A 19,856-nucleotide genomic window follows, 5' to 3' on the forward strand; every position below is an offset into this window, starting at 1 on the left:
CAGGGGACAGGAAAAATCTCAGGCAAATTGCAGGAGGGTATATACATTTAAACATGTTGCATAACATTTTGTGGTGCTGCATATACTGTATATACCACTGGGACACCCACTTTCTACATTAATCGTGCTTACACTATTTTCAACATAAAACTATAAAATAATGAAAAATGGCTATAATGATCGTAGATAGATAGATAGATAGATAGATAGATAGATAGATAGATAGATAGATAGATAGATAGATAGATAGAGATTAGGAGGAGATTACAAGACGTAAATGGTAAAGGCGGAACCTCGTTACTCAAATGACCTTAAAGGAGAGACACATATTTATGAATCGCTTCCAAATTAGGAAACAGTGGGCGGGAATACCGTGCGCTCTGACCAATTAAAGCCCGTGTCTTCCACCAGCGTGGGCGGAACATACGCCTGTGAGGTTCCAGTGGGCGTGGTCTTACGCGGCGGAGGCGGAGCTTTAGCCGGAAGTGTGTGTGGACTGGGTCTCCTTGTCATTTGGCTTCAGTAGATTGTGCCGTGGAGAGGAAAAGGACAGCAGCGGCAGCTTAGCGAAGGGAGCAGCAGAGCGCTGGTGAAAAAAAACAAAACACAACCGAAAATTTAACAATGAAAAGGACGCATGAACGCATTGCAGTTCACCAGTAACTAAACTAGTCTCTTTATATTGAAGTCAATGACATAGAATCGTCTAAGCAAGTGATTTAAAGGTTAGCAGCTGGCTAAAGCGAGACAGGGCTGTGTCATTGAGAAGGCAGGACACGTCAAGACGAGGAACGGAGAAAAAATAGACACTCCTGTCAGATTAAAGTAACGTAACCGATCACCAAGTTTATTCGAGCTTCTGCGTTGTTAGTTTGCGTTGTGATATATCTGGATCGAGTGTCTGTCCTCAGTCATCGCTGGGATCAGCCACTAAGGTGATAAGTAAATGTATTTTTATTTTTTGTGAACGTTTTTATCATAACTCCCTAATATTAGATGTGTATTTGTGCTTTTATATGTGTTAGATCGTGCAATATTGTGAGTATTGTAGCGTGAGAGCAGAAGACGTCATCATTTTTCAGTTCGAGCATTCGTTAGTTGAAAAGGAAAGCGAATACCAAGGATTTTTTCCCCCTTTAGATATTTAAATTATATCAACAGCGGTACTTTATCGAGGAAGCTATCTTTCTGTATTTTTTCCTGCGTCAGAAAAACACGGTCGAGTCGGCCTTTCGGTGGATATGAAGCCTTTTAGCAGTTCCTGTTGAATAAGCCGGTAGCTAGCTGCTAGCTGAAGAGTCGTCACGAATCTATAATTAGAGCCTGAAAGACCTTTATAACTTGTGATATAGCCAGTATGGTATAATACTTGACAACATAAACCTGTCATACCATAAATATCCTGGCGATGTTGATCACATTTATCTGTCCTGTCAGTATTTATGACGTCTGGTCAGACATAGTCTCTCACCAAAGGGTGTCCTCAGCGTTTCCAGTATGTCAAGAATTATGTTGAGCAACTGCGTCATGGAGTATTTTAACCATGGATATGCGTTCTTATTTCAGGGCTTAGGAAGCAAGAACAACTGTGTCGGAGCCAGGTTGAACTGGAGAACATAAATGGGGGATTACGGGTTTGGAGTCTTAGTGCAGAACAACACTGGCAACAAGTCTGCTTTCCCAGTACGAATCCACCCTCACCTGCAAGCGCCACACCACCACCAGAATGCGACCGCCAGCCCCGCCGCTTTCATAAACAGCACCCCTGCTGGAAATGGTAGCAGCAGCAGCGGTTCGACCTGGCTGTTCCCGGCGGCCGGCGCTCACAGCAACATGCAAGATGACATTCTAGGCTCAGAGAAGCCCAAAGCCCAGCAGCAGGAGCTGCAAGAGACCCAAGAGAAGCAGCAGCAGCAGCAGCAGCAGCTCTCACCCGGACACCAGGAGAGCGCCATCATCTCCGAGCTGGAAAAGGCTCGTGCTGAAGAGAGTAAAGTGGAGAGCGGGTCATCCGACGGGACCAACGGCAAGGAGAAGCTGCGTTTAGAGTCCCCTGTGCTGACGCCCTTTGACTATCAGGAGCCCTCGGGACTAGGCACAGCTGCCCAGTCCAGCACCTCCTCCTCCTCCCTGACCAGTTTCAACAACTGGTCGGCTGCTATCCCCGCCACCCCCTCCACCATCATCAACGAGGACATCAGCTTCTTCAACCCGGCTGCCTCGGCCAACAACGGCCCTCTGCTGTTCCAGAATTTCTCCCACCACGTCAGCCCGAGCTTCGGGGGGAACTTCTCCCCTCAGATCGGTCCCATCTCCCAGCACCACCCACCTCACCCCCACTTCCAGCACCCTCACAGCCAGCACCAGCAGCATCGTCGTTCTCCAGCCAGTCCCCATCCGCCGCCATTCCCCCACCGCAGCGCCCCCTTCGGCCAGCTGCCGCATCTCTCCAACAACCTGAGCAAGCCTCCCTCACCGTGGGGCAGCTACCAGAGCCCCTCGCCCTCTCCTTCTTCCACTTCGTGGAGCCCAGGTGGGGGTTACGGCAGTTGGGGTGGCTCCCAAGGCCGTGAGTACCGCCGTGGCTTGAATGGCGGCATGACACCTCTCAACTCCATCTCACCTCTGAAGAAGACCTTCCCCAACAACCACATGCCCCAGCAGAAGTACTCCCGCACCAGCCCCGGATTCAACCCGAAGTCCTGGATGGATGACAGCAGGAGCGAGAACATCTTCCCTTTCCAGGTGTGTAGATTATATTGGCACAATGATCTGCCTCAAAAATAGCTAACAAAAAGCAGTGAATGACCAATGTTGGCCAGGCCTAAAGAGGCCTGTTTACACCAAGGATGATAATAGAACTATAAAGAAGACGATAGAACTATAAAGTAAAGGTTTTGAGCTTTTAATAAAACTTGGCCATATATGCGATAGAAAAAAAATAATTGACAGCCAATCAGAAACCACCCAACTTTAAAGAGCTTGAGCATTTAAAGCAGCAGGCGATTAAACTGCAGTGTATATAATAAACAGACCGTTGATTTGATATAATTATTTTTGTTATGTTTATAGTTATTGTTCTTGGTGTGAACAGGCTTTAGGTCTACTCAAAGTTTTACCAAATGCTATTTTTTATCTTTCTTAAAGAGTAGTAATTATATGGTTAATAAAACGTTGAGAATAATAGTTTAATCTAAATAAACTTTTAAAGTCTTTAAACCTATCAGTTTAATTACAGCTTATAATGCATAGATCTAATCCACCACCCCCCACACTTTATATTAAAAGGTGTTGTATGTCTCTGTGCACTCCCGTTGGTAGTCACCCCAACGTGTTACTGCTCATTTGCTTTTAAGCTCAACTCAACTTTCTCACGTCGTCAGCAGTATCTTTTGGCTTTTGTCATCAGAAACTGGCAGTTTTAATTGAAATGAATGATTCCCGGTTGCTTTGATGCTGCAATTGCTGTCAGTGTGTACCCTGTAACATGTGGATCATTGTTTTGTACATTTGCATCACTTTAATTTGCCTGCTTCTGCTCTCTTATGGCACATTGTGACAAATTCTGCTTGAGTTGGGCCCAAAGCAACATGTGCCAGACGCTTGGATGACTAACTTTGCCCTGCCTGTTTTGTTTTCCAAACAGCTCTGTTGGATTTTAGAAGCTGACAGTTGCCTACCATGACGCTGTCTGGGATGGTTTGATGCTAATCTTACAAAGCGAATAATTGTAATGTAGACATTGTCTTCTTGACCCATTTGATTACATTTACGTAAGCCATTAAATTAATCATAGTAGTACGTTTTAAAATGTCGGCCGACCTGTTTTTATTTCTGGTAGTATATTTTTGGCCTTGTCATACTTAACTGGAGCTAGATTAGATAGATCAGTGGATTCTTTAGGTTTGTTAAAGTGGTATACAGTGCATGAATATAAAAACCATTCAATTATTTTACACTACAGCAGCATGACATACTCGTAAGGGTTTATAAGCTGTACTAGAACTGCTCCTGTTTGTTTAGAGTGTGTGTCTGTGTACATGTGATTGAGGGGTGGAGTGATGATGGTCAAAAGATAGGGCATAGAGTCCTAGATACTTTGGCAGTATATATATATATATATATATATATAGATATATAGATAGATAGATAGATAGATTAAACAATGTTTTTTACTTCCCTGTAAGGTATAAGGTACATACTATATTGTGAATGTAATCACTGCTAAAGGGTGTTGTTAGGCATGACAAGGAAGTAAACACTGTAACCAACAGGGCACTCAGTATTCTGGGAGGTTTGTGTGCACAGGGAATACTATTTTTCAAAAAAAACAGGGGTAACACTCATTTTACATACAGCACACAGTGAAAACGACATGAACATGATAGTGGGCAAATGCAAAAAGCACTGCATAATTTGAAATAACGAGTTTAAAGGAGCACTCCACTATTTTTGAAAATAAGCTCATTTTCCAACTCCCCTAGAGTTAAACAGTTGGGTTTTACCGTTTTCTATTCCATTCAGCCGATTTCTGGCGGTAGCACTTTAACTGTAGCTTAGCATAGATCATTGAATCTGATTAGACCGTTAGCATCTCTCTCAAAAATGACCAAAGAGTTTCTATATTATTCCTATTTAAAACTTGACTCTTCTGTAGTTACATTGTGTACTAAGACCTAAGGAACTTTGCTGCTGTATCACGGGTGCAGCAGGCGCAATGATATTATGCAGCGCCTAAAAATAGGCTACAGTTGGAAGTTAGCTGGGGACTATTTTCAGGTGCTGCTTAATATCAGTGCGCCTGCACCCATGGTACAGCAGCAAAGTTCCTTGGTTATTAAGCCGGAATGAGAGTAATGCTCCTAGGCATATTTGCCTAAAAAAATAATCACAACTTTAAATATTCCATCAGTTTTAGTACACGATAACTACAGAAGAGTCTAAGTAGGATAAATATATAAACTCTTTGGTCATTTTTGAGCAAGATGCTGATGCTGTCTAATCAGTTTCAATGATCTATGCTTAGCTACAGCTAAAGTGCTACCGCCAGACACAGAGATCGGCTGAATGTATTCCAAAATGGTAAACACAACTGTTTAACTCTAGGGGAGTTGGAAAATTAGCCTGCTTTCAAAAATAGTGGAGTGTTCCTTTAAAGTATTCAATTCGCACAGACCGACCGTCACACAGAGAACACGCGATCATGCTGGATACACATACATTTCACACATACGTTATAATACTTTCTGTATACATTAATTCCTTTGTTTAACTGTTCTATCGGATTATTAGACCGGCTTCTATCCGTATTAGAACTGTTAACAACAACAGTAAACGAGGAAGAATCGAGCGCCAACCTCCCGCTGTCTCTCGTGAGGCCAATAAGGAAGTGACTAAAACTGCAATTCATCGACAGGCCGCTTGAGGCTTGCTTCAAAAGGGAAGTCAGTCCCATAGACTCCCCATGTTAAAATGCCCAACTTTACAGCAGAAAAAAACATGTTTACAGCCTGGTGCAAAAAATGATTTTGCCCTTCATGACAACTGTTAGGGGGGTGAATTTTTTTTGTAGCTCATCCATTTAAATTATATTAAGACTTAAAGTTCTGCATAATTAAGGGCGTGGCCATGTGAGTGACAGGTGGTTTGCCGCTGCTGACACTGCCATCACACTAGGTGGGCGTGGCTTCAGCAACCAGCTCCCGCCTTTTTGCCCATTTTCGGTCGCCCAGGAGAGTCGCTCAGTGACGTACTGCCAAGATGGCGACGGCTCGCTCTGCACACTTTAAGCTTCAAAAACAGACTTCATGAGTCTACGTGTGACCTCACGGACACTACGTCCATGTTTTTATACAGTCTATGGGGAGAATGTGAGCACTTTGTGCTCAGGCGCTGCCGCTCTCAGCACAGTCAAAATAAAAGTCTCGCCTCGAACATTTCGGCCAAGAAGAAAAACTTATCGGCCAATGTCGATATTCGAAAAATGCCAATATATCGACCACTAGTAGAGTGCATTATTTTCTAACAACATAATTAAATTAAGGACTCGGTGTAGTGATAATATTTTTTTTTCTTTTTTTTCAAAAACATTATTTTATTAAGCAAATTGAGTGTAATATAGAAAAAAAGAAGACCCTGTAAGAGGTCCTGTTCACCTCCCTTCTTGTCACTCTTGTCTTTAGACTTTCCTGTCCATTAAAGCCAAATTTATTAATTAGAAATAAATAAAAAAATAGCTTTCCAAAAGGGTGCTATGGATACTTCAGTCACTGTAAAAAAAATAAATAAAAAAAATTGTACAGTATTTACATTTACATTTATTTACATTTATTCATTTAGCTGACGCTTTTATCCAAAGCGACTTACAATTGCTATATATGTCAGAGGTCGCACGCCTCTGGAGCAACTAGGGGTTAAGGGTCTTGCTCAGGGACACACTGGCGGTTCACAGTGGATTCGAACCCGGGTCTCCCACACCACAGGCATGCGTCTTATCCACTGCGCTAACACCACCCCACCCCAGTATAGCACTATAGTGATAATAATATGCTGGTAATTGTTTAATTATTGATTCCCTTCCCATATACGGTAAAAAAAAAAAAACTCAATCTTACAAGACATTTTTAGTAACCTACTGTTAAATGTACAGACTTTGGAAGTAAAAATGAAGAGTCATCTTATAATAATCTTATAATTATAATCTTAGTCTTATAATTTACAGTAAACAAATGTACACTGATATTCTCATTCTCAATTTTCTTTGTGATATATTGTTTAAACAATTGTTTCTTATTAGTTTTTATCAATTATGTACATTTGAGTTTTATGTTACATCTTATGTTCTTTAATTATTTAATGCATCTAAGTGACACGTGTTACCATGATGTTTTTTTTTGGATTTGTGTGCACCTTAAATTTTTCCTTTCTCTTTGGAGTGTTACAAGCTCTTGGTGCATAAAGAAGATCTTTAAAGTTGCAAAGACTAAAGTCTCAAATCCAAAGAGATATTCTTTATAAAAGTTAAGTCAACCACGCCTTCCTAAATTGGCTCGTTCTAACATGCCACCACATAACACCACCCAAATGTTCATGCAGAAGTGTAACCTTTATTCTCACTGTTGCCGCCACCGCCATGTTGTGGAGACGCTGTGTGTTTCGTTGTGAAAGTGAAAATACTTTGCTTGGTCTTCCAAAAGAGGACACAACTAGAAATCAGTGGTTAAGTTGTTTTTAAAACAGTGTTTCAGATATTCAGCCCAAATATTCAGATATGTGCAGTGCATTTTACGAAGGATGAGGACTGTTTCCTGAACCAGTAGCCTAAAATGCTTCTGTGCACAAAGGCTTTTTCTATAAAGTGGGGCAATCCCATTTTTGCAAGCACAATCTGGTGCCTGTTTGTCGGCAATTTGCCACTGATTATTCAAACACAAGTTTTGAACAGTGTAAAGCACTTGTTTGTCGATTCTTCGGTCACAAATGCAGACATGCATATGTGGACTCGGAGGGCTGCGCTGCCTGAGCACTTGTGACTGCGTTTTGTTTCAAGTTCGTCATTCTGTGCACGGGATGCGCATAAGCGCTCTGTACCACTCTATATTGACGCCTTTAGTATTATAAGACTTTTCTGCGCAATCAGAGATTATTAATAGACTTTCTTATTGTATCCTATTACCTTGCTATACATTTAAAAGAAACTTCTTTTAGATTTTTATATAAATGTATATACTTGTTTTTCATTAATGTATTTTACAACAATACAAAGAGCAATGTGTAACATTTTACCAGATTTTGGACATATTCTTTTCTATTTGTAAATAAAATATTTCACTAGATTTTATACAATTGTTGTGCACCCTTGATTTTTCTAGAGTGTCTTTTGCTGCTGAACTATCCACTAACCTGGTTTATAATAGTATTTTTGTCATAGATTGTGATTGTATATTTTTCCATTTGTTATTTTTCATTCAGATTAAGTTGTCTATATGTTAGGGCTGGACGATTATGGCCTAAAATCAAAACCTCGATTAATTGAACATTTCACCTCGATTACGAATAATGAACGATTATTATTTTATTTTATTTTTTTTTTGCCCTCATAGTTCACTGACAAGGTTTGTACTGTAAATATGATTGACTATCAGCAGTTATTTTATCTATGTTCGTAACATTTCTTACTAGGGTTGGGTATCGTTTGAATTTTATCGATTCTGATTCTTATCGATTTGTAGTTTCGATTCCAATAAGATAAAAAATCCAATATAAAAAAAAATGAAGTCAAACATTTAGATGTCAAACATTTTTACAAAGCATTCTGTTGCAGCTGAATAACATGAGCAAAAATCAGCAGCCTACAAAACACTGCAAGAGGAATTTTGCCTGTGATTAAAAAAAATACCATAGCAAAAACAACTAAATTAGTATAAATTTCAAATATTAAAGTGTTAAAGACAAGTAAACACTCAGTAATAAGATAGGAACAAAAAATCCATTAGCAATATCATAAATAAATACAACTAAACAATTTCAGGTACAGAAACTGTAATTAAAAGTTTAAAAACACTACATAGTTTTCATTTTATAAATAAAATAAAGATTAATCAAGTAAAGATATTAAATATATTCAGTCAAGATCAGTGAATGATTTTCTTTTGTTCTTTGATTAACATTAATGACAGGCAGCGCGTTTATTAGGTTGTTGTCTCTTTAAGCAAAAATACTGCACATGTGTGTTTTCTTTCTCCTCTGTATATGTTCACGTAAGACAAAAACGGCTGCGTTTATGATGATATACTGATGTAGTTTTCTGTATCATAGTTTCGACTCGGAACAACCATTTCTACAGTTGAAATACACAGAACAGTCCGAGAACGGACACAAATCGGGAACCCGCAGCGCGACCACTGCTCTCTATGCAAGCGCTTGTGCTTCATGTGCGCTGCACACAAACATACTATAATAAGTTTTGAGATTCTAAGCTACTTTAGTGATAAATCACAGGAAAGCGCTGACAACTAGTTTCTGTGTTCCTCTGTGTGCGCGATCTTCACAGCTACTGTTTATATGAGTGATCGTGCCACAATGCAGCTGCGCGAACATGGTTGATATAATAATACACATCCGATCATCTAATCGCTTGAATGTCCAAACCATAAAACAAATACAACTGACAAAGTTTAGTGAAGGCTCACCGATCACGCGCCATCACTATGTGTTGAACCAAACATACTATAATAAGTGATATATACTATACTATAATTATGTAAAACATACTAACAAAAAACATACTAAACAAACATACTATAATTATGTGATAAAAGCAAAACACCTCCATGTTTTGCTTTTATGCCACTAACTGGACGGGGCAGAGTCATGTGGCTACAGACGCGCTAGTATGCTTTTAAGGGGGAAGTGTTAACAGGATTAAAAAACCGAAATAACCAACATGGGTAACCAACAAATAACCAAAATTACGTCGGTTAGAGGTTATGAATTTCGGTTTTGATTACTTTTCGATTAATCGTCCAGCCCTACTATATGCAGTAGATAGTGTTTAATACACAAAAGAGTGATGATCAGGTCAACACAGAGAAGTATAGAAATTGAATAAAAACAAAACTGCGTTGGTATCGGACTGGATCGGTATCGGTAGATACTCAGAATCTTTGGGATCGGTTCGGTTCTGAAAAAATGGTATTGTTGCATCCCTAGATAGCGTTATAGTAAGCAGTGTGAGTTCTGTGGGCCATCAGCCCTCATTTGTGTCAGAGTATCTCCCCCTCAGCTTGATTCCAGTGAACAGGTGCTTCCCAGATCCTCTTATGAAGTCGTTTGCGCAGAGAGGTCATCATCTGGTATAGGAACTTGGGTCAGCCTGCATTTTTGTGATCTAGATGTGTTCTGTTCTTTGTAAAACCAACAAACTAAAGATATTTGATAGTGCTTGGAACCTGTGGCTTCCACCAATGAGAACAGGCAGCTCTTATTTGCAGCTATTTGCTCCAGCTGGTTGAAAACGTGATGTGATTCCCAGCACTGCCTCATGTCGCTGGAAGTTTCCACAGGCTCTGTGTACTCTCAGCCAAGAATATCTGATGTTTGGTGTGAAAGCAAAGGCTGTCTCCGGAGTGGGGCAGGACACACATATACACACACACACATTGACAGACTCACACATGAAAAGGCGCTGCCGAGATGTGTAATTAAGCAGTGCTCAGAGAGAAAATGAAAAATGGGACACGCAATTCATGATGGTGAAGATGGTTCTGATGACAAGGTTAAATGATTGAAGACACTGGTTCAATTAGTGATCAAGATGACATGGAGACAACTTAAAGCTGTTTGTTTCATTTTCAAGGCCAGCTTTTGTTTGTCTTTTGTCACGGGCGCAGGTGCCCATGGCAAATATTCATCTGTTGCTTAGTCTTGCATAGCCAGACCTTCAGACTGACGGCTGAAGGTCTGGAATCCATGGCAGCTTTCATTGGCCAAGGCCCACCAATGAGGCCGTTTAACAGACATGTCAAACAACCAATCACAGTTCGTTTCGTTCAGTATCATGTTTCGGGGCATGGAAATGTTGCCACAATAACAGTAACACAATAAAACTCTCAGACGTATTTTAAAAAATCTATGCCGCGGACTTTAAATATTTCACATACTTTTGAGAATCCAGCATTTAGTTGATCCTGATAAGCGTTGGGTGTCACGGCATGTTTGTTTCCAGGCATAACGTTAAAGAACGCAAAACACTCGTCTCCGGAAATCCTGTGTGATTCAACCAATCCGATTTGCACCGCATGCAAATCATTCTCAATCTTTTTTTTTTTGTTCTCGTTGATACCTTTCTAGATTCATTCTGTAATATTAAACTCTTCTGTTACCTTAATGTGTTTTTAGTACACCATGCTCTCGGTCAGCCAGGACTTTTGCTTTGTAAATTCTAGCCGTCATCTTAACCCTTTATAATCTTCTTTAAATTCTCGTATGATTGCGTGGGCTTCAGGCTGCACCAGCACAGACATTCACCCCACAGTGCATTAAACCACCTCTAATCTTGGGGATCTTTGTGGTTTGATACAAAGGAAATTGGTTTTTGTTTTAGAATATGAAAATGATAATTCTGTCATTATTTAAAGGTTGTTCATCCAGAATGTGTTTTTGCCTTTCACTGCCTTGCTTTTCCTTTGTTTTTCAATGTAAACTTGCGAAACATGCATGCCTTTGACCATTGGGTTCGAGTGTGGCATCTTTTGCAGAAGTATGATTTAACAATAGAGATGTTTTGCAGTATGAGCAAGATGCTCTTTTCCATACAATATGAGTAGTAATGGACACTATAAATCTAAGAACTGTAACTCAAAGTCAATAAGTGTACATTGTGTTATATTCCCTTGGTCGCTGAATGTGACCAGCATGACATTTATTTTTGCAGTCATATTGGTTTTGAAACATATACCGTATTTTTCGGACTATAAGTCGCACCTAAATGAAAGTCGTATCAGTCCAAAAATACGTCATGACGAGGGAAAAAACACATAAGTCGCACTGGACTATAAGTCGCATTTATTTAGAACCAAGAACCAAGAGAAAACATTACCGTCTCCAGCCACGAGAGGGCGCTCTATATTTACAGTGTAGACTACAGGAGCAATGAGCAGCATAGAGCGCCCTCTGGCGGCTGGAGACGGTAATGTTTTCTCTTGGTTCTTTTCTCTTGGTTCATGTCAAATTAATTTTGATAAATAAGTCGCACCTGACTATAAGTCGCAGGACCAGCCATACTATGAAAAAAAGTTTGACTTATAGTCCGGAAAATACGGTAAGCATAAATTGAAATATGCCATTGACATACATTGTTGGAAAATTTTATCAGTTAAATAGTAGTAATGCATATGTTTCTGTTGAAAAAGGTTACATGATGTATATTAAAGCCCAATTTTTCGGTACAAGTAGTTATGCTTGTGTTAAGTCCTTTGTTTAGGTTTCTGTTTGTATTAACCTACAATTTCCTTTGTAATGGCACAGTGCTGTAATATTACCACAGTAATCCGAAAAGAAATTCACACTAGCTGCTTTCCCTTCATTTTCTTATTGCCTTTTGTTGTGGACTCAGTTTCAAATAGATATGCTTATCTCCGGTGTCTTGATTCAGTGCTGTCTGGAGATAGATAGACCCTTCAATGTCCTTCAAATGTCATTTGGAAACCACATACCTTTTCAATGTTATTTTGTCATATTGATCGTTCTCCAATGAGAAAGGGTCTATGATAGAGGCATGAACATGACGGCCATGGTTATTTTATGCCATCTATCTGAACGATAGCTCTTTCTACACTTTAATTACTTTATCAGCAGAGTCAGTTGCACTCCCCTGTGGAAGGTTTCCATACCCCCTGCCTCCCCAACTGTGTGGAAAGGCTGGATTAATAGGCTTTAGAGTGATTTGATGTGGAAGGCTTTGAAATACCTTGTGCTGCGACAAAAAACACAATGTCAAGCCTCTGCCTCCCATTCTCCCCCCGTCCTGCTTTTCATTAGTTTAGCCATGACATTTCAGATTAATGTAATTCCTGAAACACCCGTAACATGCCACACTTAATCACTCACATCAGGGTGTTCCAACAAGGTCCTGTTCTGAAAAGCTCACATCAGACTTTTTCTATATCGCTTGAACTATGATGACCTGAAAACATGCCCCTGGTGGGTAAAGGCCTTTAAGTCAGCAAGCTATGCACGCAGTCTAATTATAGTTAAACCCGAAATAGCTCTCGTGTTAAGGAAGTGGAAAATGCTCATTATCACCTTTTTAATAAGATGTGGTGAATAGAATGCAGCTCGTTCGTATTTTGTCAATGATGGCTTCAGTTCCTCATGGAGTTGGTTCTTCATCAAAGGGCTCTCAGCGGAGTGTACTGTGCAGTAATTCTGAAGACGGCCTTTGGCCCGCACTCGTGTTCTGAATAAGCGAGCCAGCCCTGTGCTGTGGCATAAGTGCCCTGCGTGAGCACAAAGCCTCTCTAACCTGAGGGGGATGAGTGTTGCTCTGAAGATCCCAGCAGATGCCAGATCGTGACTGAGCACAAGCAGATTGTACTGTTAATAACAGCACCATCCAGTTCAAATGGAAGATGTGTTATGTTGGAGCCTCAGGTACGGACCCGACTGCATCATGTATCTAGCAGAGAGCAAGTTACTTCTCTAACTGTGTGGCTGTATTATTCCTTGGGAGGCCTTGTATTAAAATAAGTCAAAAAGGTGGCATATTTGGTGTTAATTCCAGTAACAGTAGTTTTGAATAAAGAGTTAAGCTTAAGCGGGCTAATTGAATGGTAATGAAATTCACACACAATTCTGGCATGAAATGCATACTAATGCAATGCAGATCACGTTCTCAGCAGTGTTTTAGAGCTGCTGTACTGGACATTAATTGTTTTTCTACTTAAACAGTTACTAGATGGATGTGTTTTACTGTTGTGCTCTAAAAGCATTCTGAAAACTCAAGAAAAAAAATAAAATAAAAATAATAATAAAAAATAAATGTTTAGACCGTGACATTTTTCAATTACACTGCCCTGCATCTCACATTCTGTGTGAAGACTTCTCAATTAAAGTGATAGTTCACCCAGAAATTATATTTCTGTTATCATTTACTTTCACTTAAAGGGATAGCTCAACCCAAAATTAAAATTCTGTCATTAATTACTCACCCTAATGTCGTTCCAAACCCTTAAGACCTTTATTCATCTTTAGAACAAAAATTAAGATATTTTGGATGAAATCGGAGAGCTCTCTGACCTTGCATAGACTGTGACACAACTGACATGTTCCCAGGCCCAGAAAAGTAGTAAGGACATCGGTAAAACAGTCCATGTGACATCAGTGGCTCAACTTCAATTTTGTGAAACTACGAGAATGCTTTTTATGAATCAGAATCATGTTTATTGCCAAGTACTGTATGTATACATGTATGAGGAATTTGTCTTGGTAAATTGGTAAACAAGAATAAATAATAGAACAATGAAATAAACAATTTTAAAATATAAGTAAAGGCTATATAATAAGAGCAGAATTTTTTTATTTTATTTATTTTTGAATATGAAAAGTAATGTCCATGGGCGTGAGTAAGAAGCTCTGATGGGTCATGGATATTTTGTTAATAAGGACAGTTGCGGATGAAAAGAAACTGTTTTTGTGGTGTGAGGTCCTGGTCCTAATGGACCGCAGTCTTCTGCCAGTGTCAGCTACAATCTTAACGGCCCACTTCAGGGTCCTGGAAGTGTACAGGTACTGAAGAGATGGAAGGTTGCATCAGATTACCTTCTCAGCAGAGCAGATGACGCCTTGCAGTCGGCTTTTGTCCTTGGCAGTGGCAGCAGCATACTAGATGGTGATGGAGGTGGTGAGAATGGACTCAATGATGGAAGTGTAGAAATGAACCATCATTGTCTTTGGCAGGTTAAACTTCTTCAGCTGCCTCAAGAAGTACATCCTCTGCTGTGCTTTTTTAAATTAGAGAGCTGATGAACTCCCACTTGAGGTCCTGGGTGATGATGTGCAAAGAAAACAAAAATAACCTAATTTATTAAAGAATTCTTCTTCCCCAGTTACCATCTTCTGCCATTTTGGAGAGTACAACAAAGCATGCGTGTGCTTTCCCCAGAATGTCATCAGCAGAATATGTGCTGTTTATGTTCATTGGAAAGTGCATGCATGCATCATTGTACTCCCCAAAATGACGGAAGACGGTGATGCAGGAGAGATGATTTGTTGAATAAAGCCTTTATTTTTGCCTTTTCAAATAAGAAATAGTCTTGTAGCTTTGCAAAATTGAAGTTGTCCTTACTATGTTTCTGGGTCTGGGAACATGTCAGTTGTGTCACTGTCAATGCAGGGTCAGAGAGCTCTCTGATTTCATCAAAAATGTCTTAATTTGTGTTCCAAAGATAAAAGGAGTTCTTACAGGATTAAAATGACATGAAGGGTGAGTAATTAAAGACAGAATTTTCATTTTGGGGTGAACTATCCCTTTAAGTCATTCAAAACCTGTATGACACAGATGTTTAAAATAACAAATAAATAAATAAATAAACAACTGGACCCAAATGAACCCCACTGACATTGATTGAAAGAACAAAATATGTTCTTCAAGAAACATTTCTGAAAAAGTTCTTCCAGATTGCTTTTAAATTTCACAAAAAAACGCAAGTCACAGATTTAGAACTACACAAGGAGGAGGATCTTTTTAGTGAACTATCCTTGTATTGATGCAGAGTTTTAAAGGTAACTCTATCGTCCCCTTATAGGCACGATATGTACGGTTTCCGTGATAAAATATCCAAAAACTACTTGCTCAATGTGATAGATTTCATGCAGTTGTGTATTTATTTTGCCAAAAAATTAATTCCAGAGAAATTCCAATTTTAAATAAGGACTTGTTCCTGGTCATTGTCACCTAAAAATAATGTAATATCTGCATATCCTCAGTTTCCGCTTGTAGCCTGCAACCATTAGCCGAAAAAGCATAACGGCTAAAGCTAACTTTTTCAGTCTGGCAGTAGGTGGGAAAGGAGACCAGAGGCTCTTTTTTTTTATTTTTATGGATGTCAATGGAGGAGAGGCTTCACTACGCTGAATAAAGAGCTTTTTAGAGGAAACTGCTTCTCATTTAATGAATCAACAGCCTATCTGCTAATCTTTAACATGTTTTACACTAAACAATAAAAAGCTGTTTTATAAGAGAAGTCACTGACTTTTTCCGACAGGTGGAATTCAGCTTATGGCATTTCGCATTCATTCCTATGGTATCCGTAAACAACAATTGAGTGTCATACAACTCTGACTGAAATTTATTGACGTCAAGGCTGTGATGTGATTGGTTATTAAGGGACATGTGATCCAAGTTAGATGTTACTCCAATAGTAAGTAATACAGACCCTCTAAGCACCTTATAGTTAGACAATCTCTGGTAAAAACTATGGCAACACACAGACACAAATGGTGCTGTACATTTAAACTACATCAATTACGGTTGTCACGAATAAAATGAAAAGAGTTAAACGCAGCATTACATTTAGATCTCTTCTATGTTGCGACCATGGTTATTTTACGAATTTTTAGAGCGTTGCGCATTATAACCAATCACACTCGAGTCTGCAGAGCTTATGAATGCAATGTCCAATCAGAGGCGTTCAGATGAGTTTTTGTTCAGTGCACGCACACATGAACCAATTTTATCTCACGCAAATTCATCGTAAACAACAAAGTGCAGATGTATGTTGTCAGAGATTAATTCATAAAACCATGTATAGACAGCTTTACTGATTATAAGGGGAGTATTTTGAGAGTGCTTAAACTCGCCCTAGAATTAAGTCAGTCATAATGTTGAAAAATGAAAATGTTACTTGCTTGCATTCTCTGTATAATTCATGGTTTGAATAAATGTGAAAGGTACAGGTAAAAAAAAAATAATAATAATAATTACCTCATCTTTGAACATCCTCCTTTATAGCGTCATCAAGCTTTGCCTTTGTTAATGTTTTGAAAATGCAAGCTCTAGTGGCGAAAATGTACATATTGTGCCTTTTTAAGAGCTGATGTTTGTTACCGTCATGGTAATGCGAGAGTGCGCATCAAGTATGCACAGTAGGATTGTGCTCTTGTAATGTTTTGGCCAAACATTAACGTCTGTAATGACGTACTTGCATAGCCTGTCTTTCTGACCTTCAAAAAACAGGAAAACCTAGATTCTGTTATTGTTTGCTTTTGGTGGACAATAGAATGAAGAGTCTTGAGCCTGTTCAGACACTCGATTAAAGGGGAATAACCTACCTAATCCATTTAAAGTATTGGCCTTGCTCGTCCAACAGCTTCTGTTTGCAGTCTTTAATACATTTTATTTTTTTTCCAAATAATCAAGTAGATTATCTGGTACAGCATGATGTTAGTATTGCCAAAACCATGAATTTGTTTTCCAGGGATCACACACACACACACACACACACACTTAAAGTCCCTTTGGCTAATGGCAAATGCATATATGCAAACTATTTAATTATTTTTTATCTGGGTAAAAATGTTCTCAGTAACGACATCGTTGATTAATTGTGGTTTGAGTTCATTTTATTTGTTGGTCATTGGGTTTGTATTTGTTGGGTTATGTCATTGTCAAGTTAAATCTGCAAGTGTAAGCCGTTGTGTTTCCTCCGTCAGTTTTTCAACCTTTGTGTTTATAAATCATGTCAAACATTAGACTTGTCACATTAGACATTAGCCTCATGATCCAGAGGTCAATTCAGTAGCGTGCACCAAATTGGATTGATATTTTGCTCTAGAGCCTCTGTTGAGGCTTTCATTCGTGACTTCTTTTCAACAGGATATAGTTTTTGAGAGGAACAAAAGCACAACAGCTTGAACTCCGTTGTAGATGAAAGGGATACTCCTGCAGAGCTGAGGGATATGAGAAATGCCATCATAGTTGTTTTTTCCTTATACCCATCCTCCTTTTCTCCCCTCACAGGATCGTCCCCGTTCATTCGATGGCTTCAACATGCATTCTCTGGAGAACTCTTTGATTGACATCATGAGGGCTGAGCAAGACACTCTCAAAGGTAAGATAAAAGTCCACCAAAGGAGATTGTGTGTTAAAGTACCATACTGATGGCCCAAAAACCTTTGTCCCGTCAGCAGTTAGTTTCATGCGGGCGCTCACGTTGCTCATTCTGTAATCAAATGAAAGCTGTAGCTGACTTGTACTCCAGTAAAGGGTCATTCACACAGAACATGCTTTTTCATTCTAATGCACTGCTTTTCAGTTGGTGTTTTATGTAAACGTGCTAAACAATCACCTATGACCGCTGCATTTGTGTCTGGTTTCGCGTTTGTAGTGCTATAGTTAAACGAAAAAAAAAAAAAAGTAAAGGCTAAAGACTTTTTTAATTCCACTGCCCTGCATTTCAAATTTTTGAATGCAGTAATATGTTCTGTGGAAATGGCTCCTAATAGTACCATCATGAGTTTGCTGATTTGATACAGCTCCTGTTCTGTTACCTTGTGTCCCATTTTCTTGAAAGTTGGTTGGTTATTGCATCACTTTTATATTCCTCTTTTGAGGCAGCTGACAACTGATAGCAAGGCACGGTCCTGGAGGCCTGACCTTTGATAACAGTTGTGAATGCATACAAACGACAGTGAACCCATGACGTTATTCCAAGCGTTTATTAGAGCATGTTCTGGAGCAGACATTAGATTTAATCTTTTTTTATGGTCACTGCTGCTGGCTATGGCTGCCTGTTATTTCCCAATTGAGCAGAGCAGAATTATATTGAAAAAAAAGAAAAGAAAAGTAAACCGACATTAAAACATTTTCTTTTTTTCTTTGCATTATTTTTACTTTGCACTCTCCAGTGGCATTTTACACCTTTCGTTTTCTGGCATACTTTTGTAGATTTTTTTTAACATCAGATGTGGTGTTAAATTTTTGGTGTGAGAGTGAGCAGCTGTAAAAAGCTGCCTATTAGCGCTGAATCATTGCACACCCACATACACACACACACACAAACAGAGCAAGAAGAGAGATAAAGCTCTTTGTTGACCTACAAATAGCTGTGTCTGTGCAGCAGAGCTTAACCAGAGCTCCTTCCGCAGCTCTAACTCTGAAGCTACACCAGTCTTTACAAACACATAAGCTTGGTTTTGTGAGACTTGTGACTTTCGTTATGCGAGCGCTCTCAAATTTGTGGCTCAAAATCAATATCTCTTCAAATTTGTTTTATTTATTTTTTTGTCAAATGGTAATAAGAACACCTGCAATAAGGTGCAATCAAGCATGCAATATTTTTTAATTAACATTCCTGGTCTAAGGGGCCGTTTACAAGACAATGTTTTCAGCCAAAATGGGAAGCCCTTTTATGCATTCTGTCTGTTTGTTTACACGTCAACAGCGTTTTGGGGACTGAAAAAGCATATTTTTGAAAACATGCAAGTTTCTGAAAATGCCACCATTATCATTTCTGTGTAAACACTCAATACGGGAATCTTTGAAAACGGTGACGTCATGCACGTGCGTAGTGTGTGTTAGGTGTGTAGACATGCGCATTACATGTCGATTTTAAAGACAAGTGCGAACAAACATACACAACAATGGCGGAGTACATGGTACTGTTGTTGCTGCTCAAGAGTTTGCTAACGCTTCTTCAGCAAACTATGGATTTACTACACCAATATTACAGTTAACAGCAGAGATGCATCATATACAACATATATTCATCACTTTCCTACAGTAACGGTTTACTAACAAAGTGACAGTGCTAACTACTGGCCTGGCGTATGCAATACAGCCTTTTTGCTGCTTTCGCGGATATGTGTAAATGCTAATTGTTTTGAAAATGTTGTCATGTATTTCTGAATCTTTTTAAAAATGCAATGGAAAACTTTTATATTTTGGACTACATCGCTGTCATGTTATAGTTTTCTACTCATTTGGAACGTGATTAATGCAACCCCAAAATGGTTGTATGGTTTCTTGCATCAAAGCTGCTCACCCCATATACATAATAACCAAATTAGAATAATTTGACAACTAGAACCAGAAGGCTGACCCTGCAGACACCACCCCAGTGTGGCAGAGATGACCAAACAAGAGACGGGGAAGAGAAGTAGTCCACTGTACAAGTTGCTTTGAATAGCTTCCAGCATTGTCCTTTGCCTGTAAAAGAGCTCTCTGTTCTCGCTAAAGCAACAAAATGGTGTGCTGGCCCTGACCACCAGACTGCTCTCAGAGTGAACCGTAGAAGGAGGGGTCTGCTAGAGCCATGTTAAGACCACATAGAGAAACCATCCATACCAGCCGTGCTGGT

General features: G+C 39.4%; 1 protein-coding gene across 4 annotated transcripts in view; it reads left to right on the top strand.

Annotated features, from left to right (window-relative positions):
• The first annotated feature begins 511 nt into the window (after positions 1 to 511).
• Positions 512 to 19,856, top strand: part of cpeb4b (cytoplasmic polyadenylation element binding protein 4b) — a 30,448-nt gene continuing 11,103 nt past the window's right edge. For all 4 annotated transcript variants that reach the window (XM_059526783.1, XM_059526784.1, XM_059526785.1 and 1 more), the window contains exons 1-3: positions 512 to 935; positions 1,567 to 2,745; positions 17,519 to 17,609. In XM_059526783.1, the coding sequence (XP_059382766.1) occupies positions 1,621 to 2,745; positions 17,519 to 17,609 (1,216 nt within the window). In that variant the 5' untranslated portion in view covers positions 512 to 935; positions 1,567 to 1,620. The remainder of the gene's footprint in view (positions 936 to 1,566; positions 2,746 to 17,518; positions 17,610 to 19,856) is intronic.

Source organism: Carassius carassius, chromosome 36, assembly GCF_963082965.1.
Source record: "Carassius carassius chromosome 36, fCarCar2.1, whole genome shotgun sequence".
Classification (NCBI taxonomy): Eukaryota; Metazoa; Chordata; class Actinopteri; order Cypriniformes; family Cyprinidae; genus Carassius; species Carassius carassius.